Source organism: Dermacentor silvarum, chromosome 11 (genome assembly GCF_013339745.2).
Source record: "Dermacentor silvarum isolate Dsil-2018 chromosome 11, BIME_Dsil_1.4, whole genome shotgun sequence".
NCBI classification, from domain to species: domain Eukaryota; kingdom Metazoa; phylum Arthropoda; class Arachnida; order Ixodida; family Ixodidae; genus Dermacentor; species Dermacentor silvarum.
The window spans coordinates 10937645-10959271 of record NC_051164.1 but is presented as its reverse complement, the minus strand read 5'-3'; the positions used below and the strand labels follow the sequence as shown (position 1 = coordinate 10959271).

Below are 21627 nucleotides of genomic sequence, written 5' to 3'. Positions count from 1 at the left end.
AATGACGGGATATGTGTCTGCGAGGCTTGTGTTGGCTGGTGTTGTACGAGGCTTCGTCTAAAACGTGGATATGGCTACACAAATAACGCGTTCTTAAAATAAAATCTACATAAAAGGCTTTCATTCACCCATATTACATCTCTCAATAACGTTTACTCACCTACAATGCAGCATCAAGCGAAGAAAAGCAAAAACAGACGACAAGTTGTTCCAAAGCGAGCGAGAATCTTGTCGTCTGCCCTCCAACTTTAGCGGCCAGCTGATACGTTTTACGTTTCATAGAATTGTGCATCCAATAGTAAGTCCTCAAAATTAAACAAAACATGTTTTTGTGCAATAATAAAGCTAAAGCAGTTTTTTACGTGCTGTTTTAGCAGGAAGTGAATGATTGTGACAGACAGAACGGTGCTAGCCAGGCGCGTCTTCAAGGCGTTCGGGCAATCCAAGAACGATGCCAATCCGAATCCACAATATACCGGCATTCCCTTGCATACCACGGCGCAGCAGCGCCACATTTCCCTCTAGGTTTTATAGTGTGAAACTCTATGCCTTTATCCAAAAGAACCACCGCTCACTTTTACTGAACCATGGCTCACTCGCTCTTTAAAAAGAGCGGCTCACAAGATCTGGCTCGCTCCTGATCAGCGACCCATCTCTAGTGTTCCGCAGCATGTTTTACAGCGTAAGCTGTTATGGGCTCATTCCTACAGCCGTATCGGTTCACGATGGCGTCCACCGCCGCCGCCGCTGGTGACCGTAACCGCTATCAGCGGAAATGCGAAAAAAAGCACGCGGTCTCTGCCGGGATCGAACCCAGGCCCGGGGACGGCGCTCCCCTTGACCCCGTCCCTCCTTCATTATTTGCGCTAAGCAACCATATGGTCTAAGGCATAAAAGCAAGATTCGCAAGCGAAGCAGTAGGCGATGCACTGTTGATGCACGTTGAAGCCGCAATCTGTAGGCCACGAGGCGCCACAGGCTTATCCGACGCGAAATCCAAACAATGTGTCACGGTAACTGCGTTCACGCGGCCACAGACTGGCGCGGCAATCGTTCAGCCACCATGGCAATGACGGGAAGTACATGGATGTGTATGATCTTCGTGCTTGTGGTTTAGGCGCTCTTGTCACTTTGTTTTCTCCGCTTTATATTCCTTCATTTTCGTAAATTTCAGAGCAATCTGTACTTTTCGAAGTGCAGAAGACGCTGCGAACACGCACAATCGCTACTTATTACAACGGTTCAGCTTGGCGTGGTGGCCAAATCGAAACGCTCCAAGAGTCTCGATGCACTGGTTTGCCTGCGATGAGTTCATAACAGTGTTTTATTTGGCGTGTCGATGCATGCGTCCTTGGCCTAATGGCTTCAATATTGGGTTTCTCTGCAGGAGGTCCTCTGCTTCAATTATGCTATTGGACAATTTTTTTGTTTTTTAAAATTTATTCTTTGATTACTTATTGTATAATTATTATATGATACGCGTACGAGGCTACGCTTGGTTCTTTATTCTATGACTACGCCGATTTGGAGCCCCCGCTGCGCTTTGACTACCCATGCGCTCCCTGTCGGCGCTCGTTACTGTCACGCTGCAGTACTTCGCTTCACCGTTCCAATATGGCAACGCCGGAGCCTCCGTTACATCCGCTGCAGGAAATCAGTTGTAAAACCAGCATAAAACACTTTCGAGATTAAAAAAAAATTTACCCCGCCGAATGGCGCCACCAGCGCAACGCGTGCCCGCTAGCCTACAAAACGCGCGCACCCAACACCGCAACCGGATATGTGGTTGAGGTATTCATGCCGACGGCCGGCGACGCTGCAGTGAATTCGGCGCCTGGGCTCTATGGGAGTGTCCGCTCTTGTTGAGTGTCTTTCTTTATGCTCATCCTGAAACTGGGAAAGTGCCGCTTTGCTGATGAAGAAGTTCTGTTCCTAAGCCATGTCATCAGCAAGTCTGGAGTCCGTCCCGACCCACAGAAGGCAGCTACCATCGCTGCGTTCCCGTGGCCGGTCGACAAGGCATTGCGCAGATTTCTTGGCCTGTGTGCCTAACAGGCGCTTTGTAAAAGAATTTTCAAGCATTGTGGAGCCATTAACCCATCTTACAAAACCCGACGTCCACTTTAAATGCGAAACACGACAGCACAAGAAATTTGAGGAACTGAAACGATGGCTGCACTCACCACTGGTGCTTTCACACTTTCACGAAGACGCTGGGACCGAAATCTACTCAGGCGCAAGTAGCGTAGGCCTCGGTGCCGTGCTAGTTCAAGGAAGGACGGAGTTGAAAGCGTAATAGCTTGTCCTAGCCGGTCACTGTCGAAAGCAGACACGAATTATTCCACGACGGAGAAGGAGTACCTTGTATTCATTTGGGCTACTGCGAAATTTTGGTCCTATATATACTACAGGCCTTACAAAGTGGTAAGCAACCACCACGCCTTGTGTTGGCTGACAACTTAAAGGATCCTACAATCGCCTAGCCCGGTGGAGTCTCAGACTCCAGGAATTCGACATGAAGGTGGTCTATACGTCCGGGTGGAAGCATTCAGTCCTCATCACCGACGCTGAATGCCTGTCGCGCGCCCCTACTGACCCGCCACCACAGGGCGAACTGGATGACGACATCTTCATAGGAAGAATCAGTCCAGGCGACTTTGCCGAGCAACAGCGAGCGGACACGGAGCTAAGAAGCCTTGCTGAGTACATGGAAGGCAAGACCGACTTTGTCCTGAGCGTATTTAGGCGCGGAGTGCCGTTCTTTTCCGGATCAAAGGATGTCCTGGTGAGGATGAACTTTACCCTAGCCCGCGCAAACTACTTCCTCGTTGTGCACGCAGCACTACCATCAGAAGTTCTGCACGCCCTGCATGACGATCAGACAGCCGGGCCCCCCGGTTTTCCCGTACACTGGCGAGAATACAGGACAAGTATTATTAGCCACGCCTGACCGCCGACGTCACCTGTTAAGTGAAGACATGCAATGACTGCCAGCGATGCAAGACACCGCAAACAAGACTCGCGGGATCACTAAATGTGATCTAGCCTCCTTACCGACCGTTTCAGTAGATCGGCATGGATTTTTTGGGACCACTTCCGACGTCAACATCCGGAAATACGTGGATCATCGTGGCGACGGACTACCTTACGCGTTTCGCTGAAAGGAATGCTCTGCTGAAAGGTAGTCTAGTCGAAGTGGTGAAATTCTTCAAGAACATCCTCCTGCGACATGGTGCCCCAGTAGTCCTCACACCGACAGAGGAACGGCTTTTACAGGGTAGCTCACGCAAGCAGTTCTGCAACAAAGCCGTACAAGCCACAGGAGAACAACTGTCTACCACCCGCAGACGAATGGTTTTACGGAGAGGCTAAACAGGACCTTCGCCGACATGTTGGCATTGTACGTCGACGTCGAACACAAGACGTGGGATGCCCTCCTTCCGTACGTAACCTTCGCTTATAACACGACCCTCGAAGAAACGACGCAGATCACGCCGTTCAAGCTGGTTTACGGCATGAATTGGCCGGGGAAGGCTGTATCCCTCTGTTGGAGGAGTGAATGCAGTCATTGCAGCAGCGCGGTGACTGGGGAGCGCTGGTAGAGGACATGAGGCCCCATACACTTTGTCTACGACCGAAGGACAAGGCAAAGCCGGCCTGCGGCTGGCACGAACGGAAAGAGAGTTCCAGAGAGCAGAGTGAGTGCTAGAACTGCGGCAGGCTATATGATGGTATACCAATGAGTCTCATCAAGGCTCTGGGCTCAAAAGAACTTGCTAGTATTGTGGAGTTTTTGGCGGGTACAATGGTAACCGCGGATGGTTCTGCACGTTGGATCGGAGAATTAGCAAGCTGAGGCATCTAGAAGGTGCCAGGGAAAATAGGTAACTCACAACCCACAAGCCAACTGAAATCACACCAGTGTTACTTCGACTGGGCATGCAAGTTTAGCTAAAGGAGTGACGCATTCAGTAGCGCTATATAGTAATATATAATAATGCGACAGCGTTACGGGCCCCGTGTCGCAAAAAATCCGGCGTCGGCAACCGGCTTGTGATGCTGGTGGTGGAGAAAATCAACCACCCCGACCGCACAGGCCCTCCGCGTCGTGCAAGGTTTTAGTGAACAAAAATGGAATTTCTCACAGCGAAATTCGTCAGGAAAAGGGTATAGCACGACTTTACCATTCGGCGTTGGATTCACCGTCGGATTGTTTACCAATCGTCGTGGGATTGTAATGGGAATGTACGAGAAAACCTAATTCTGCTACGAGGAAACTTGAACCCTTTTCCAGCATTTGTACCAGATCCGCGCGTTGCTATGCGAACAGGTCGCAATAACGCTTACGCGTTCTACTCTTAAAGGCGAAGCTTAAGTGTCCTCCAATTTTTTCAACATTCACACTGGCGAAAGCATGGCGATCGGAACACCACGCGCTGCCGACTTCATCGTCCTCTTCTTCCTTCGAGCCGATGCACCGAAACGAAGTAGACGCTACAGCCCCCCCCCTAGTGAGGAAGCCGCGGGGCTGCTAAGCGATACGAAAGGAATATCCTGTGTGTTGCAAAATGCACTCCAGGACTGCGATGTGTAGGTTCTAAGGCGTTTTCAGAGGTGTGTGTACATTCATTATCTAAATGAGCCGGTTTAAGACGGTCAATGGATACAGTGTCTTCGCGCCCGTTAATCACCACTGTAAAGTGCTTGGGCGTATGGTTGAGTACCCGGTATTGGCCGTCGTGTAGTGGTTGTAGCAGAGCACGAGCTGTGTCTCGGCGCATAAAGACGAGTGTGCAGTCGCTTAGGTGCGGGCTGACGAAAGTGTTCTGACGAATGCGACGAACAGGTGCCGGAACAATGGTGTCCTCATTGCTCGAAGCCGGCTTTCGTAGTTGGTGATTTCAAAGGGTCATGACTGTGTACCAAAAATTATCTGGGAACGAGGAATGTTGTGCCAAAAGTAAGTTCTGCCATAGAGCACTGCATGTCGCTCTTCAGTGCAGTCCGGAGGCCGAGGAGGACAAGAGGAAGTTGTTCCGTCCATGGCATGCTGTTGTCGGAACACCTAAGGGCAGCCTTTAACTGTCGACGAAAACGTTCTACCATTCCGTTAGGCGCCGGATGGTAGGCAGTTGTCTTAATGTTTGTGATACGAAGCGTAGTAGTAGTAGTAGTAGAAAACTTTATTTGATGCTTTGTAACGAAGTCCCAGAGGGTGTACCAAGCGTCTTAGAGATGTTACGGGTGTCGACTCAAACTGATGACCGCGGTCGGTTGTTATGGTAGACGGTACGCCATATCGACTGACCCAGACTTTGACAACAGCCTGTGCGACTGTTTCTGTGGTAATTTTCGTAAGCAGAACAGCTTCGGGCCAACGATTAAAACAGTCGACGCACGTTAATATTTATTTATTCTTTTGCACAGGAGGCAAAGAACCAACGATATATATGTGGATATGACTGAAGTGGGCATAAGGAGATGGAAAACTGTTTATTGGGCCGACTGTGTGTCTAGAAAATTTAGCCTGTTGGAATTTCAAGCAAGCTCGCGTCCAGTTCGGAACATCAGCTTTTATACGAGGCCACATATTTAGAGGTTACTAGGCGTTGTGTCGCTCTCGTTCCCCCGTGTGAGAGGGAGTGTAGGGCCACAAAAACGACTCGGCAAAAACCTGGTGGCACATATGGATGACATCGTTTATTTAAAGGATCACAGATAATAGAAACGACACCGTCAGGCATGAAAACTTCAAGCACGAGTGAAGTACCAGTGGTGCGGCGCCTGCGGAGATCGTCGTCATCGCGCTGGTTAGCGGTCAAGCAAGTGAAATCCACGTGAGGTCTGGTGACGGAGGTCGACTCCAGGTGCAGCCGAGATAGTGCATCGGTCACAGTGTAGTCCTTGCCGTTGACATGACGAATGAAGCTGGTAAACTCAGATATGTACGCCAGGTGTCGAAGCTCACGGGGAGTGTACGAGGTGCTGTTTGAAGTTAGGCGTACGCTAGGGGCTTGTGATCTGTCACTATGAACAACTGACGATCTTCGCGGTAGTGGCGGAAGTATTTGACGGCAAGGTATATAGCCCGCAACACGCGGCCGAAAGTGCTGTAGCACCGCTCTTGTGGTGCCATCTTCTTAGAGAAAAAAATAGAGGGGCTGCCACGTGCAAGTGATAAACTGTTGGAGGACAGCACCAACAGACACATCCGAAGCGTCGATCATAATGGAGGTGAGTCTGTTGCGTGTAGGATGAGCAAGGAGTGTCGCCTTGGTGAGTTCCACTTTTATGTCTTCGAAAGCATTGGTGGCTAATTCTGTCCAAGGTAAAGGAACTCTTAGTCTCATGTGGCCACCCAACAAGTCATGAAGTGGCTGCAAGATGGTGGCGCAGCGTGGCAGGAACCTTCGGTAATAATTAACGAGTCCTAAAAACTCACGAAGTTTCCTCACTGTTGTCGGTCCTGGAAATTTGGAAATGGCAGCGCCAGGACTGGAAGGCAGTCGGGTATTATGACGATCGACACGATGGCCAAATAGATTTAGCTCTGAGACACCGAATTCGCTCTTCGCGGCGAAGGCAACAAGACCATACTGCCGCATTCGCATGAAAACTTAGCGCAGGTGACTCTTGTGTTGGGAGGTACTGCAGCTGAAGGCATGGATATCATCTAAATAGACGAAGCATCAGATGAGGCCAGGAAGTGCCTCGTGAACAAAACGTTGAAATGTATGGGCCGCGTTGCGGAGTACCAAAGGCATACGTAGGAGTGATGATAGCTGTCTTCGGTATGTCGGATGGCTCGACAGGGATCTGGTGATACGCTTTGACCAAATCAATTTTACTGAAGATTGTACAGCCGTCAATTCTGCAGTGAAATCCTGTACATGCGGAATCGGGTATCGACAGGAATGGCAGAACTATATTCAAAGCCCGATAATAACCGCAACCTCTCCAATCACCATTATTTTTTGGGCACGATGTGGAGCGCCAAGGACCATGTGCTGGATGAGGATAAAACCAAGTTCGAGCATGTGCTCAAATTTTGGGTGAGCAATCTTGAGGCGGTCTGGTGCTAGGCGGTGAGGTCGTGCGGACACCGGCGGGCCTTTCGTGACGATGTGGTGTGTGATTTTATGTACGACAGGCGTGTCAGTGAAGTGAGGAAGGAAAATATCTTGAAATTCCGCAAGAACTGCTGACCTGGAAGTTGGAACACTGGAGTGCGTGTGGAGAAGCTGTAGTAGTGGGACGTTCGATAAGAAGCCATGGACACTCGAGTGGGTTTCTGTGTCGATGAGACAATGTTGATGTCGTCAATGAGTAGCTTGAAATGCCATCAAAAGTCAGCGCCGATGATGGGAACTCGGGACGTCAGCTACATGAAAACAAAAGCAAAATTTCTGCTTCAGTCCAATGTCTAGAGTGACCGATCGTTGACCGCAAGTTTTAATGGTTGAGCCATTGACGGCAGTGAGTGAATGCGGAGAAGGGTCAGGTCGGCAACGGTCGGTGAACGTAGGCGGAATAACGGAAATTTCGGCGCCGGTGTCTACGAGGTAGTGAACCTTGGTCACCCCATCGGTCACGTGGAAGACAGTGGCGCACCGACGGGGGGGGATTCGGGGGTTGTAACCCCCCCCCCCCCCCCCTGAGGCCGACTTAACCCCCCTCCCTTTTGTTTAACCCCTTTTCTTACGCATTTGAGTGCTGCAACTAAGATGTAAAACGCGCAATCGTCTGCACACTCGCAAAAAGCGCATTTTTTTTACAATTTCCTGTGAAGAAATCGAAATTAGTGCTGTTTAGATGGTATTGGCAAACTGTCAACCCCCCCCCCCCCCCCCCACCCTGGCAGAGATCCTGGGTGCGCTACTGGTGGAAGAGACGGCTCCTGGGGCCGACAAGACTGGCCGTCCTCAGTACATGGCCCGGTAGTTTCCCGCGAGATTGCAAGGCGGACGGCACTGTCTAGCGCGGCTACTGTAACGAGCGTGGCATTAACAGATTGAAGACGACCGAGGTGGTGAAGGAGAAACTAGGGAGTTGCGCACATTAAATGACTGCTCAGGTTCATTACCTGAGCAGTCACCTGAGACTCACCTGCCTGTGGATGAAATACAGCCAGGTGAGTCGTAAGCTTGTCGACCTGTCGCGCGAGGTTTGCATTCGAGTCAATGATGCGTTCAAGATGGTAATCAAGAGATGGTGAGACAGCGGCAACAGCATGACCACGGTGGACTGCGGCGATGCCTGGGACGCCAAATTTCATACTTTTGTCTGCTTTCTCAGCTAAAGCTTCAAGTGAGTCGGTGGACAATAAATACATTTAGAATCATGCGTACCTGGTGAGGCAGTCGCTGAAGAAACAGCTCTCCGAAGGTGGTAGTGTCCGCCGACGCTGAGTCGTTGCCAAAAAGGTGCCGCATGCGACGAAGCAGCTGAGTTGGCTTTTGATCGCCAAGGTCTTCTGAGGTGAGCAGAATTTGCATCCGACGTTCGTCATATTCTGTCGTGTGGCGAAGAAGCGCTGCCTTCGAGGCGTCGTACGGATTTCAGGCAGGTGGAGTCAGAAGAATGTCATGAACAATGAAGGCGTTCGAAGTTGTTAGAGCGCCGTTAACGCCGTCGACCTTTGACTGCTGTGAGGTGATACGATTTCGCCGGAAAAGACACTCGATGCTGGCTCAGGGTTCGCCGGCCAAAAGTAGGCAATCTTCACGGTTGCAACTTCATAAGCGGCAGAGGAAGCGTTGGGTCTTGAGGATGCGACATAACTTGCCTCTATATATGAAGAGCGTTGCAGAGGAATGGAAGTGCATGGTGCGGCTGTATGGAAGCTTCCAGTTCTACAGCGTCCGAGGTCACAACTTGTAGGTATTCAGTCACGCTACATAGCAATATATATGCATATATATATATATACACACAAAAATGAGAAGCACAACTTCACGATTATCTTAGGTTTATTTACCCAACAGTTTCGGTTGGTGGACCGACCTTTGTCAAGGGTGCCTTGTTCAAGTCACAAGTAGCTATTCGATGAGGTCTTCTTCAGGGCTGTCCACGGTCACCCTTCCTGTTCATGTTGCCGGGGTGGTCCAGCGACCAGAAGCCTTAAGTTGTGGTTTCACTTTCAGACCCCGTGAGCAGGGACAGCTACTCGTGAGCCATGTAGTTACATTACTTATGCCGAATTTTTCCTCATTGCTGGTTCTACAGAAGAGTTTCAGAGACTGTTGGATATATGTGGGATAGAGATTGGGCGATTCTAATTGTGCTTGAAAAAGGTCGGTCCACCGACCGAAACTGTTGGGTAAATAAACCTAACATAACCGCGAAATTGTGCTTCTCATTTTTCTAAATACGCTTGGCCCACTGAAAAATCCAGTTACTAGTATATATATATATATATATATATATATATATATATATATATATATATTCAAAAAAAGGAAAAAAAAAGACGAACGTTTGTGGCATATTTACTGACTGGCGTGTCGGCCGGAGGACCGGCCTTCATCGGAGTGAATACAACTGTAGTTGCGTTACAGGTATATATAGAGACACTAGACACTTATCGCGTTGTCCCACACGACATGCGCACAATCAAGCCCTAGCCACAGCACGGTCACAAAATGAAAAAAAAATGGCCTGGCCGTTCTAAAAATCACAGCAGATGGAAATTATCACTACATATAATTACATAATCATGCGGTGTTAAAAAGTACAAGCTGCGCACAAGTGTATAACATGAACGCGAGTGCGGTCTCCCGCCCTGCGGCCGAAAGCAGGATTAAGAATGCGCCCGCGTGGACAGTTTTACCAATGCACACGTGGACGCGACAATGTTCCCGACAGTGCGCCTGCCGAAGAAATAGGAACAATATTTTCTGAAAGTACTCCCCTAAAGCACGCACCCCAACATCGCCCGCCGCCTGCAGGAAACGCAGACCACCAGGATCTTCATTACGAGAATAAGGTGTCGTCACAGAATAGCAATATCATAAACCTTTCGAACGTGGCTTTGTCGTCAGTTGAAATTACGGTACTTTCAAAAGGATTAAGTTTTTGTCCAGCAACTGGTGGTTTTAGCGAATTCCAGCTGTTCAAGGACCTAGACAATTTCGCTTGAAATTAGAGGTTGCGCGAGTTCTTTCATGGACGAGCATGTGAAAACGGTGCTCGCAATATACTTCCGTCTCGAAATCATTGGACACAACCAGCACAGCGAGACAAATGCTTAGATATCCGAGCGCTACAGGATGATATTCTTAACGGCTATAAGGTGCATACGCCCTTTCGTCGCAACCTATCTCGGAATGAAACCAGCGCCTTGGAGCAATTAAGCTCCCGCCAAGACGTCGTTATCAAACCAGCTGATAAAGGAGGAGCGATCGTAGTAATGAACCGCGAAGACTATATTAATGAAGCAAATCGACTGTTAACCAACCGTTTGTTTTATCAAGCTCTTCCCAATGACCCAACCGGTCACTTTAAAAGCAAGGTTAAAGAAACGCTGTCGGACCTCCTTCAACAAGAATTGATAGACGAAAACACGTTCCGGTCTCTTATGCCACTCAGTTCAGTAGCAGGTCGCTTTTATCTATTACCAAAAATTCACAAGCCAGGGAACCCAGGACGTCTGTCACCGACCCCGTGAACGAGGCGCAGACGCCGGACCAAATTCCAAATCCGACTTATCAGCTTCCGAAAATAATCCCTCGAAAGCAAGGACAATTAAGAATGGGCCCTCTGGTGCGCCAGCGAACGCCGGTTGCTGTCCAAACACCGAGTCAGAGCCCAGAGTTGTCAAAACACAACGAAATATATTCGTCACACAAGGCAGTCACACACACTTAGGCTAGACACAACATAATACAATTCAGATCGCTATTATCAAACACAAGAAAATAATTCACGACAAGCACTAAGAGTCCAACACGTAAATTACAGAATGAATAGGAACACTAAGTGTCCAATCGAATTCACCCGTGTTGGTCTTGTCAAACGATCTCGGGGTAGCTCGGGCAAATCGCGAAGAAGGAACTTCTTCCGGAAAAGCAGACGCTCGATGAACTTGTCGACTAGTTTGCCGGGGAATCCCCTTCTTCCGCAGACGCTCGGTCTTCACGTTAAATCACTTCACCGGTGCGGACTGAACTCTCCTGTTGATTATCGCACGGCGATTATATAGCTTCCACAGGCGTTCTCGAACCTTCCTATCGGAGTCGGGATCTCGTAGCATGGCCGAAGCTTGGGAACTTCTAGTGTTTTCTGTTACCTTCGACCACCACCGTCGTAGCGTCGTCGAATGGGGGTAATGACTCATGCTGTTGGCGTACGCTCACGCTGTAGTTATCTCTCTTGACTCCCCGGGTGAGAAGGTGTCTCGGCGCACGCGTGTGCTCTCTCTCCGGTTAACGTCGCTTCGTCGAGGCTATTCTAGATGTCTCGGCGCCGTGGTTCGCGTTGTTGTTTGAGGCGTATGCGCTCTCCCCCTCTGTTGAAGTTGCCGCGGGGCCGGCGTGTTCTTTCGCTAGCTTGCGTGAAACGCCACGCGCGCTTGGATTAAGCGATCTTTTGTGACGACGTCCAATTGTTTCAGGCGTACAGACTGTTACCGAGAACCTTTCTCGGTATGTAGACCAGCTAATCAAACCAATTCCCCCAACCTTCCCCTCTTACTTGAAAGACACTAACCATTTCTTAAGCGAAATAGTAGACCTACGCATTCCCTCTGGTTCAGTGCTTGTGGCGATGGATGTCGTGTCCCTTTATACAAATATCCCCCATCTAGACGGAATTCGCGCTTTATCCCTTGCCTATGGACAAGCTGCCATTGACAAGCCCATTAGCATTCTCACACTGGGCACCCTATTGAAACTCATTCTTGAATTAAATAATTTCGAATTTAATTATTTCCATAATGTACAGGTCAGTGGTACTTCTATGGGAACATAGATTGGGCCGAATTATGCTAATATTTTTATGGGCATACTGGAAAATGAATTTCTTGAAAACTGCACCCCAAAACCTGTGTACTATAGGCGTTTCATGGACGATACATTTCTTGTATGGCCCCATGGTGAATCGACACTCCTTAACTTTATAACTGGCTTCAATAGCGTTCACCCGAGCATTAAGTTTTCACATAACCACTGAACGTCAGAGGTTGACTTCCTCGATGTTACAGTGTCAATAACCGAAAATAAAAAATGTCACAGTTTCGCCCTAAGGGCGAAGCAATGAATGCGATAGCAACACAGCAATGTCATACGAAGTAAGGTGAGCGGCTTTGGTAGCAATATGAATTGTAGTAAACATGAGCTGATTAAGTAAGCAGGTGTGCTGCGGCGTAAGTAGACCGACATGAAGAGAGACTCGATGACCACGAGAAGGCGCGTGTGAAACGGTGGTGTTGATGAGAAGCGCTTCCCGTGGGCAGCGCGTGCGAAGGGACACACCTGTAGCGCTGCACTGCCGACCCGGGCAGCATTGCATGTGTAGCGTGCGTTGGAAAATGTGGCCCGACTATTACTAACTGTGGTGTGAACGCGCACAAACAAACATGAATAGATCACACTGAATGACTGCAGACAACGACTGTCAAAACGCTGGCAGTAAGCGCATATACGTCGCAGCGGGCGAAGGTACGTGCGGTCTATCGCTTCAACGGAAACTGAGCGGCGAATGCACGGCGCATAAAGGTCAGAGCCGTGTGGAGATAAGAGACGGTGCCAGCGAGTGACGAGCGCGGTTGTTGGCAGAGTATAAATGCGTCCCCTCCCCCCCCCCCCCCCCGCTCCCTCCGGCGCTGGCTTCCTCTGCTTCCTTGCTTGCGCGTGGGAGATGAGTGCGTTCGCTCTCCGTGATAGCGCGCGTCCACGCACGCTTCCGCTCGGGCATACGGCGCGCAGCGACGATTTTATCTATACGGAACCTCATGGCGACGGCGACGGCGACGGCAGAAATCCGGTGAAAGTGTCCATATAATTGCTATCGCAATAAAAATAATTTGACAACCAAGCTTTACAAAAAGCCAACGGACGGGCGCCAATATCTCCATTTCCAAAGCAGCCACGTTCGTCATTGTAAAACCGCGATCCCTCATAGTCAGGCACACCGTATTAGGCGTATATGCTATGAACAAAAAGATTTTGATGCTAACTGTGCAGAGCTAAAGCCCACACTCGTGGACCGCCAGTACCCTAAGGAAATTATTGATGATGCAAAGAACCCCAGGTGGTCAAAATTAATCCGGAGCCCTCCACTACGGCGTGGCTCATAATCAGAACTGGTTTTGGCACGTAAAACCCCAGAAAGAAGAAGAAGAATAAAACGAGCCAATAACTTGAAAAGAGAAGATATTCTCGCGAAGTCAAAGCCGGCGGTGACCACTCCTGCTACTAACCTTATTTTGACGCACTCGGTGTCTATTCCGAATGTTGCTGCCATTCTCAAACGGCATCAAAATATTCTAGGCCAAAGTGAAAGACAAAATAATTTTTCCAGAGGCACCGCGAGTAGTGTACCGACGCTCAAGAAACATTCGCGATTTGATATCGTCTTCTAAAGTCGGCGCCCGCGTACATCCAGGTTGTAGTCCACGCTGTAAAGTATGCCCGCATATGCTAACCACGATAACAGCGAAAAGCAGTGCTTTAAACTTCGCGCTCCGTATCAAAGGCAGCTTCAACTGTGACACGTCGAACGCCATTTATCTGCTTGAGTGTGGTACGTGCCACCTAAAATATATTGGTCAACCAGAAACGCCGTTCAGAATCCGATTCAATAATCATCGTTCCCACGCAAAGCATCTCCCACACCTTCCGCTGTCAAAACACCTGTGCTTAACTGGGAACTCTTTTGACAGTATCAGAGTGGCTATATTGGAATCTGGTTTTCCTTCCCACCACGATCGTTTAGTCCGCGAATCTTACCTGATATACAAGTTCAACGCTGTTTCTTTAGGTATTAACGAAAACATCGGAAAACTAACCTGCATCAGCAACTCACATTGAACAGTTCTTATGTATATATATATATATATATATATATATATATATATATAGATATATTGCTTGTGCATGTGCTCACTGTGGATGTTTGTACGAGGTTTTTCTAGATTGAAAGTTTGTGTTTGTGCCCGGTGACTGGCAGCTACGGCTATGGCATTCTCTGTACGGGTCACGTGTTGACTGACTATTGTATAATTGCAGCACTGGGAGGTTATTATTTTTTGTTAATTCATGATATACCGGTTTTTGTCCACGTGTGCATTGTTAAAACTGTCCACGCGGGCGCATTCTTAATCCTGCTTTCGGCCGCAGGGCGGAAGACCGCACTCGCGTTTATGTTATACACTCCTGAGCAGCTTGTACTTTTTAACACCGCATGATTATGTGATTATATGTAGTGATAATTTCCATCTGCTGTGATTTTTAGAACTGCCCGGCCATTTTTTCATTTTGTGACCGTGCTGTGACTAGGGCTTGATTGTGCGCATGTCGTGTGGGACAACGCGATAAGTGTCTAGTGTCTCCATATATACCTGTAACGCAACCACACTTGTATTCACTCCGACGAAGGCCGGTCCTCCTGCCGAAACGTCAGTCAGTAAATATGCCATAAACGTTCGTCCTTTTTCCATTTTTTTAAAATACCTTTGGGTCTGGCGCGAAACCCTTCACCTTGTATGCACACACACACACACACACACACACACACACACACACACACACACACACACACACACACACACACACACACACACACACACACACATATATATATATATATATATATATATATATATATATATATACAGGGTGTTTCAGCGAACACTTTCAAAATTGATTTAAGATTGCGTGTGGCATATTGCCCAATTCTAGTTAATGAGCTTGTCTTCTCGAAGAGGCGGACATTACTTGCACAAAAAATTCAAATGCAGAATCGACTAATTACCAAAAATGCACTAATTAAGTTCTTAACTAATTACCTGATGGCCCATATTGCAATTTACAAATTGTAGCCGTAAATTGTAGCCGTAACCCATAAATAGGCTTTACAGCCTATTCATGGGCTCATCCATAAGCCTCAACAATTAATAAATGTCTTTACCACCACAACTAACTCGAGATATCGAGCGCATGCGACAACGGCGAGCCGAGGAGCCAGCGTTAAAGGCACAACAGGTACGACGCAGATAACGACGTCACTAACGGCGCTGCCAATGGCGCGCGCGCTTGGGTGCGACTTAGAGAACGACGTAACTGACGGCGCAGTCAGGGGAGACGTTTAGAGAAACATGGGACGCAGGGTTTTTCGTTTCACCTAGCCATATACAGCTTTTGCTGTAAAACTGTCAGCGCTTCCACTGTGGTGGAGATGGAAGACCAGCGAAGCTGTACTATGGTGGGAATTATGTATTTCCAATTATGGCTATAGAGATGTGATGGTGTAATTGGTTATTTCAACTATTAAAGAATGAGAAATATATATGATCCGGTATTTTTCATTTATTTAGTGAACATGGCATTATGGTCGCTACAGTACACCGCCATAGGGTGTACGGCAAAGGTTGGCACGTTCTTAATAAACACGTCACCAACGCCGCGCGCGTTCGTTGGGAACGCGGGAAAAACGCCGCCGCCGTCGGCAACAGTTCTGCGCCTTGCTGGTGCTGCTACATGTCCAAGTATATAGAGCTCCTCAGAATTTGGAGAATGACAGCCCATAAACAAATGCCATGAAACAAAGGACCGGTAGCGCATTGCTGTTATGTTAAATCTTCTCAGACTGAAATATTAAAAGTGACAAACAAAAACAAAAAAAAAATGGTCGAGCCAATGAGCGTTTTTTTCTACACGCGGACACGACCATCGGAGACTGAGTCCTTAACAGCTTCTCTGTAAAAAAAGGGAACTAAGTCAACATTCCCGAAAGGCTTATGCCAGAAATAGTTACCACGTGATATCACTGGTTTCTTTATCCTCCAGCCAGCATTCAATAGAAAGGCTGCTTTACTCCACACTATAGCGGTGCGTCCTATATTCGATTAGTGCAAAATGCAACATGTTTCTTTGTCTGAAGAGTCCAAACAACTTTTTGTTGCTTCTCAGCAATTGTTAAATTCTCTGAAACGCTGCGCGGCCGGGTTTGCTAAGCAAGTACTAAACTCCCCCTCTCCCCCCCCCCCCCCCCCCCCCCACCGGGCCATACATTCACCTTTCTCGTGCAGGCCAACAATATTGTAGGCCTGTTGTGTCTTGCTTAGTTTTTAGAAAATTAGTTTGATACTTCATTTAGTGTGTATTTGTGCATTCTAAAGACGACATAACGTAACAGAACAAAATTAGGGTAAGAATTCCTTATTTTGCGAGTTACAAGATTTAACTGCGCATTTTGAATGAAGTTTGCGGATCAGTTTGTCCGTTAGCAAAGGTTACTTACCTGAGTCATACGTAGGTACTCGCAGTTATCGGATCTATAATAAAATATATTGTTCTTCGCTGATTTATGGGCTACCGTTCTTGGTACGGGATCGAAACTTGTAGCCACAGTGTAGCGATCGGGCAAGTTCCGGATATACACATAAAACGTCTGCCCTTTCATAAGACCAGGAACTTTTCCGTAGTTGACATTCGCCAGGTTATGGCGACCGGTGCCCTCATTGTCAAGGCGCACTAATGTGCTAGGAACAAAAACAGGTATATAAGTTAGGCACAATGATTCAATTTTACTTTGTAGTTAATAATTATTTATAAGAAAAAAGAATCTATTCAGTTTTTATCTCTTGCTGTTTATTGAGTGAGCCACACAAAGAGCTGCTCTTTCCTATTCCCAATAAATAATCATAGCCTTGGCAAATCAATTACTTCTAGGTACAGGCGCGTCATCTGTTGAATAAATAATAAACGGCCTTTTCATAATTCATAAATACTATGGCTTATAGTACGCAACTTTTAAGTACACAATGAGTTCTCTGTAATTTCATTCTACATAAATAAAAGAATCTGTTTCAATAGAAAGAAAGACCGGAGTCTTGTGCATCCTTGAAGACGCAACACCCATTTTCGACGGAAACTACTTCTTTGAGCAGTTACCATAAGAATTGCCGTTGTCTCTGAAAATAAATCACACAGGTATTTGAATGGTCTGTTCGGAACATTGCGCGCATACACCGCCCTTGAGCACATGTTAAGAAATTCTTGCAAAGGGACTCATTCATACCAAGACTTTTTACTTAGCCAAAACGCCAACCATAGACCCCCCTACCCCTTCACTTCACTTTGATTCCCTTAAAGACCCCTTACTAGGAGGTATTACATAAGGGGTGGGGTTTACAAATCGTGATTGTTCTAATAATTAGTGGCCGCATGTGTTGAATGAAGAATGTTATTATTAAGCTTATCAGTAAATGTCGATGAACAGGTGATTTCGGCGATGTGACGAGACAGGACGTTACTGTCGGTCGATGCGGCAAAAGATGCAGTGAAGATTGTAGTATGGCTGCGTGGACGCGTTACTTGCAAGTGGTGCCCTGTACGCAGAGAATGGTGAGGGGACCCCATTCTTTCTAATTTGGATCCCGGTTGCTATCACAATTATCAGAGTAGCGTGATTAGTCCTGTCTTTCCCATTAAACACAATAATAAGGCTCCGGATACCTGGCATACGAAATTTGCAGCCAAGAGCTTAAATAGCTCCCGTGCTTTAAAGAACGTCTACACGTTGCCCCCATTCTCTGACACTAATCTTAAGGCACGTACGCTGTTTAGACCACCGAGGTCACCAACGAAATCTCCCAGAGAACTCGTGTAATGCATAAAAAAACAAGCAGCCTTCTGTCATTGTTTGCAAAGCTTTTAATCATGCTGGCAATGTTACAGATTCGTCACAGCTTACAATTATGTCCCCTATTTCCGCCAAACCAACACTTGGCGTAACGTATCTCAGTACATTGGAAAACATAGCTGATAGCGGCCGTATGACGCAAACTATCCAACACGTGCTTAACAAACGTTTTGATATGACAGCTGAACTCATTTCACACGCATTTCACTTAGAATCCCCAAATCTTGGCTAAGTTTTATGTTTGTGCTATTTGCAGTGTTGCTAGGGCAACACCTTATATTCTGCCCCACTCGTAAGACAAGGTCTTAACGCCCCAGAACACTTGCATACTTAATTGTTTGCTAAGGCGGCCCTTTGAACTCGTGACCCCACATCACCCAATACCCGGAGAGGACACTTGAGCAAACGCATACTGCCAGCTGGATACGTCCGCAAGTGTTATCCACCTTTAAGGACATCCTCATCCCTTAACTCGAGCTGCACCGTGTCCTGTTCGACGTGCGCGATCAGGCATGGAGATGTACTGCGACTTGGCGCGTTTCCATTTTCTTCGTGCAATGCTCTCGCGTCGGCGTTAAGCGCGTGTCATGTTTGCGCTATCGAAAAACAGGCCCTGTGCACTTTTGGCACGCACAGGCGAAACCGTCATGTTGTGTACGAGAGCGGGTAGCTTCCGAAGTACTGCTTGCGATGCGCAGCAGCGCACAACTCGCGTGCTTGCTATCGCTGTGGTGTCTTCGCTCTTGCAGCGAAAGTGTAAATATGCTCTGCATATATTGGCACTTATTTGCATTTGTGACTGTGCAAAGAGCCTGCCACTGCTTCTTAGAATATGAGTTTACTTTCGTGTATTGACTAATTCCTCTGGAAGAGGGATAAAGCAACTGCATTTGCCAGACTATTCATATATGAATTTCCTGCTTATTAAGTTCGAGACCACCTCTCGCACTTGGATGGCGAACGTTTTCCATCATTTGCTGAAAATCATCTCCGTTCCAACTTAATAAGACAATGTCTTCTGTAAACCGCAGGTTGCTTATATAATCGCCAGTCCCAATCTAATAAACTTCTAATTATGAAGTGACTAGCATGCTGAAAACAGAATGTCTCTTTGCCTGAGCTCTTTCTATATCAGTATTTTTTTTTCGCTTTACTTGCGGAGAATAAAGGCAGCTGTGCAGTCTGTATAGCCCTTTACTAAGTTAGTGGCGCACGCTTCCGAAGCTCAGTCGACTACACAATACTTCCATGAGTGCAGGTATCCCTACCGAATGGTATGCCTGTTCGTAATACATGAAAGCGAGATGTTGGTTGTAGACCGCAGAACATTCAATTGCTCGATTCATTCCGTGGATGCGATCCACTGGCTATATATTTAGCAGTATACTTGCGTGTACAGTAGGGCATTTATTCAGTGTATATACAGACAAAAATATTGCACATGTTACTGAGCGTGATAGAATATCATCAAAAGCAAGAGCCACTAGCTATACACAACTCTTTCGTTATCGGCCCTATTGAAATCGATCAATTTGATCAACAGTATTTCTATGCGTTGTTAATTTCTGTTGGAATTCCTGTACTAGCAACATCATGCACCGTCTGAAATGATCACTCAACTTTTTTTAATAATTTGTCAGGTTTTACAATTTTCCGTAGACTGGGCCGACTTAAAAATAATATTTGAAGGGACGTATCAATAAAACTAGTCTCCAGTGCGGCCAGCACTTCAATGAAAAGACGGAAATTTTGCGCTTTGGTATACTCGGCAAAAATACTGTTGAAATGACAGCAGCAGTGAGGACACATAAGCAGGCTGTAAATTTTCCGATTCAGCGTATAGGCTCTTTTAACGATTTCTCAAACAACGGTAGACGCTCATGAGTGCGTGTTATTTTGATAATTGTGTTCGATGTATATATGAAGTGCAACTTCATTTTCCCCACCATGGGTTCATTTTATGCACCGATCAGAGCTTCGACTGCGTATGTACAAATTTTTGCGAACAATTCTTTCCGTTGTGCTGGGTTTTCACTGACGCAAGAGTACGCCATCGATGTCAGACCGACCTTCGACCGAAGCTTGACTAGCTGTCTCATTCTTACATATGCAACACTGCCTGTGCAAGTGCCCATGTTCATTACTGCACAATAATGTGCAACGCTCTTAATAGCTGTACGTCACTGTAGAGGCGCTGAACAAAGCATGCGTAGGCTCCAGAGCCAGTTGAACACAAAATAGACCGCCCTGTTTGCTCAGAAAAGCTGGTCGAACGCAATATTTAAGTATGAGGAGGCTTCTGCATGCTCCCTGGCTTGACAGTCATTGCTTCGCGAGTCTAAAGAACACAGTAAAAAACAAACCAAGTGCCTACTGCAATCAATAAAAACAGATGCTTCCTGTACAATAGGTAGATAGGTAGGTAGTAAACTTTATTGACGTCCTGAAGTAGTCACCCATCGTTTTCATGGAGGGAGGACCGCGGGCCGCTCCCACGTCGGGACGGGAAGGCCACTTACACGTTATCACATTTGCGAATCTACTGCTTTCACGCACAGCAAGGACATCACTACGGCTGGTATGGACGCCAAGAGATATCCACAATTTTTCTTACGTGATCTGACTTACAAATTTTGGGAACTACGAACCAGGTGCACATTTTGTATTTTTCAGATTTTTTTACTTCCAGTACTTATAGTAAAACTAGCAAAATGTTACTTTCGTTCCTACTCCTTGAGGTTCTTTATCGACGTTTCACATAATTCTCACAAATCGTCTGAGAAATTACTACTCCCGTCATCGAAACTACTGCACTGATTAAAACGCAAGTGATTACGCTATAATTTTATGCATCACAGTATCCATTACGACTACTAGGTCTTGAAATAAAATGTTAGAACACAAAGGCACCAAAGATAAGCACGTGTAGAGGATTAACGGAAGAGTTGAAGAAAAGATGTCTACACCAGATAAAAAATAAAGTCAAGTAAACACTCGAATACAAAATACAAAGCAAGACTTCCGCTTCTTAATGCCAGCTTGGTCTCTGAGGGGCCCTGATTCTATCGAAAATTACCTCAATGAATATTTTTGGACGATACTGAAAGCAAGCAATGGTTCTCCAGCTGCAATAAGTGACACTTTTGTACAGCCCTCTTACGCTCACGTAAAGAGCCAACAGAAATTTAATTTACTATGTTTACCAGCCCTTTTTCTTCCTGGCAAACCATAATAGCCGGCAAATTGCTAGCAGTGCCACCGAAGCAACAAATCGACACCAATAGACTGACACCAAAACGTGCCCAACGACGCACCAACACCATCAAGCCTACTCTGGACAGTTAACAGCAACTAACCAACAATAACAGGCCGCATCGTGTAAATTCCGCCTTGGCCTTAGGCCAGTCGCCTGTTGGTTATGCGACTGGATGGATTATGTAAGGCACATATTGATTATGATGATGAGTATTGGCATCCTATTTAAAACAGGGTGGTGACAAATACTCACCTAGCCTGCTTGATTTAATCAGTTATACTGCACATGTTCTTCATTCTAGCATTTTTGTGTACAGCTGAACAATCGTTTTTTTCGTCAAAATGTTTCTACCTTGTATCGATACCTATGCCCGTAACGGATCCGCTCGTATCAATCCCTTTCCTTCCTTTTTCCCACCAATGCTCTAAGCGGCACTTGCTAATCTCGACTGCTGAGTGGTGGATGCTTTCGTCCACTTTAAATCCTAGCGCTTCTGGAAGGTGAACGTT

General features: G+C 46.9%; 1 protein-coding gene across 5 annotated transcripts in view; it reads right to left on the bottom strand.

Moving 5' to 3' along the window:
• The window catches only part of LOC125941248 (uncharacterized), a 410784-nt gene that overhangs the window by 27099 nt on the left and 362058 nt on the right, over nt 1-21627 (bottom strand). For all 5 annotated transcript variants that reach the window (XM_049658202.1, XM_049658204.1, XM_049658205.1 and 2 more), the window contains exon 8: nt 16459-16699. In XM_049658202.1, the coding sequence (XP_049514159.1) occupies nt 16459-16699 (241 nt within the window). The remainder of the gene's footprint in view (nt 1-16458; nt 16700-21627) is intronic.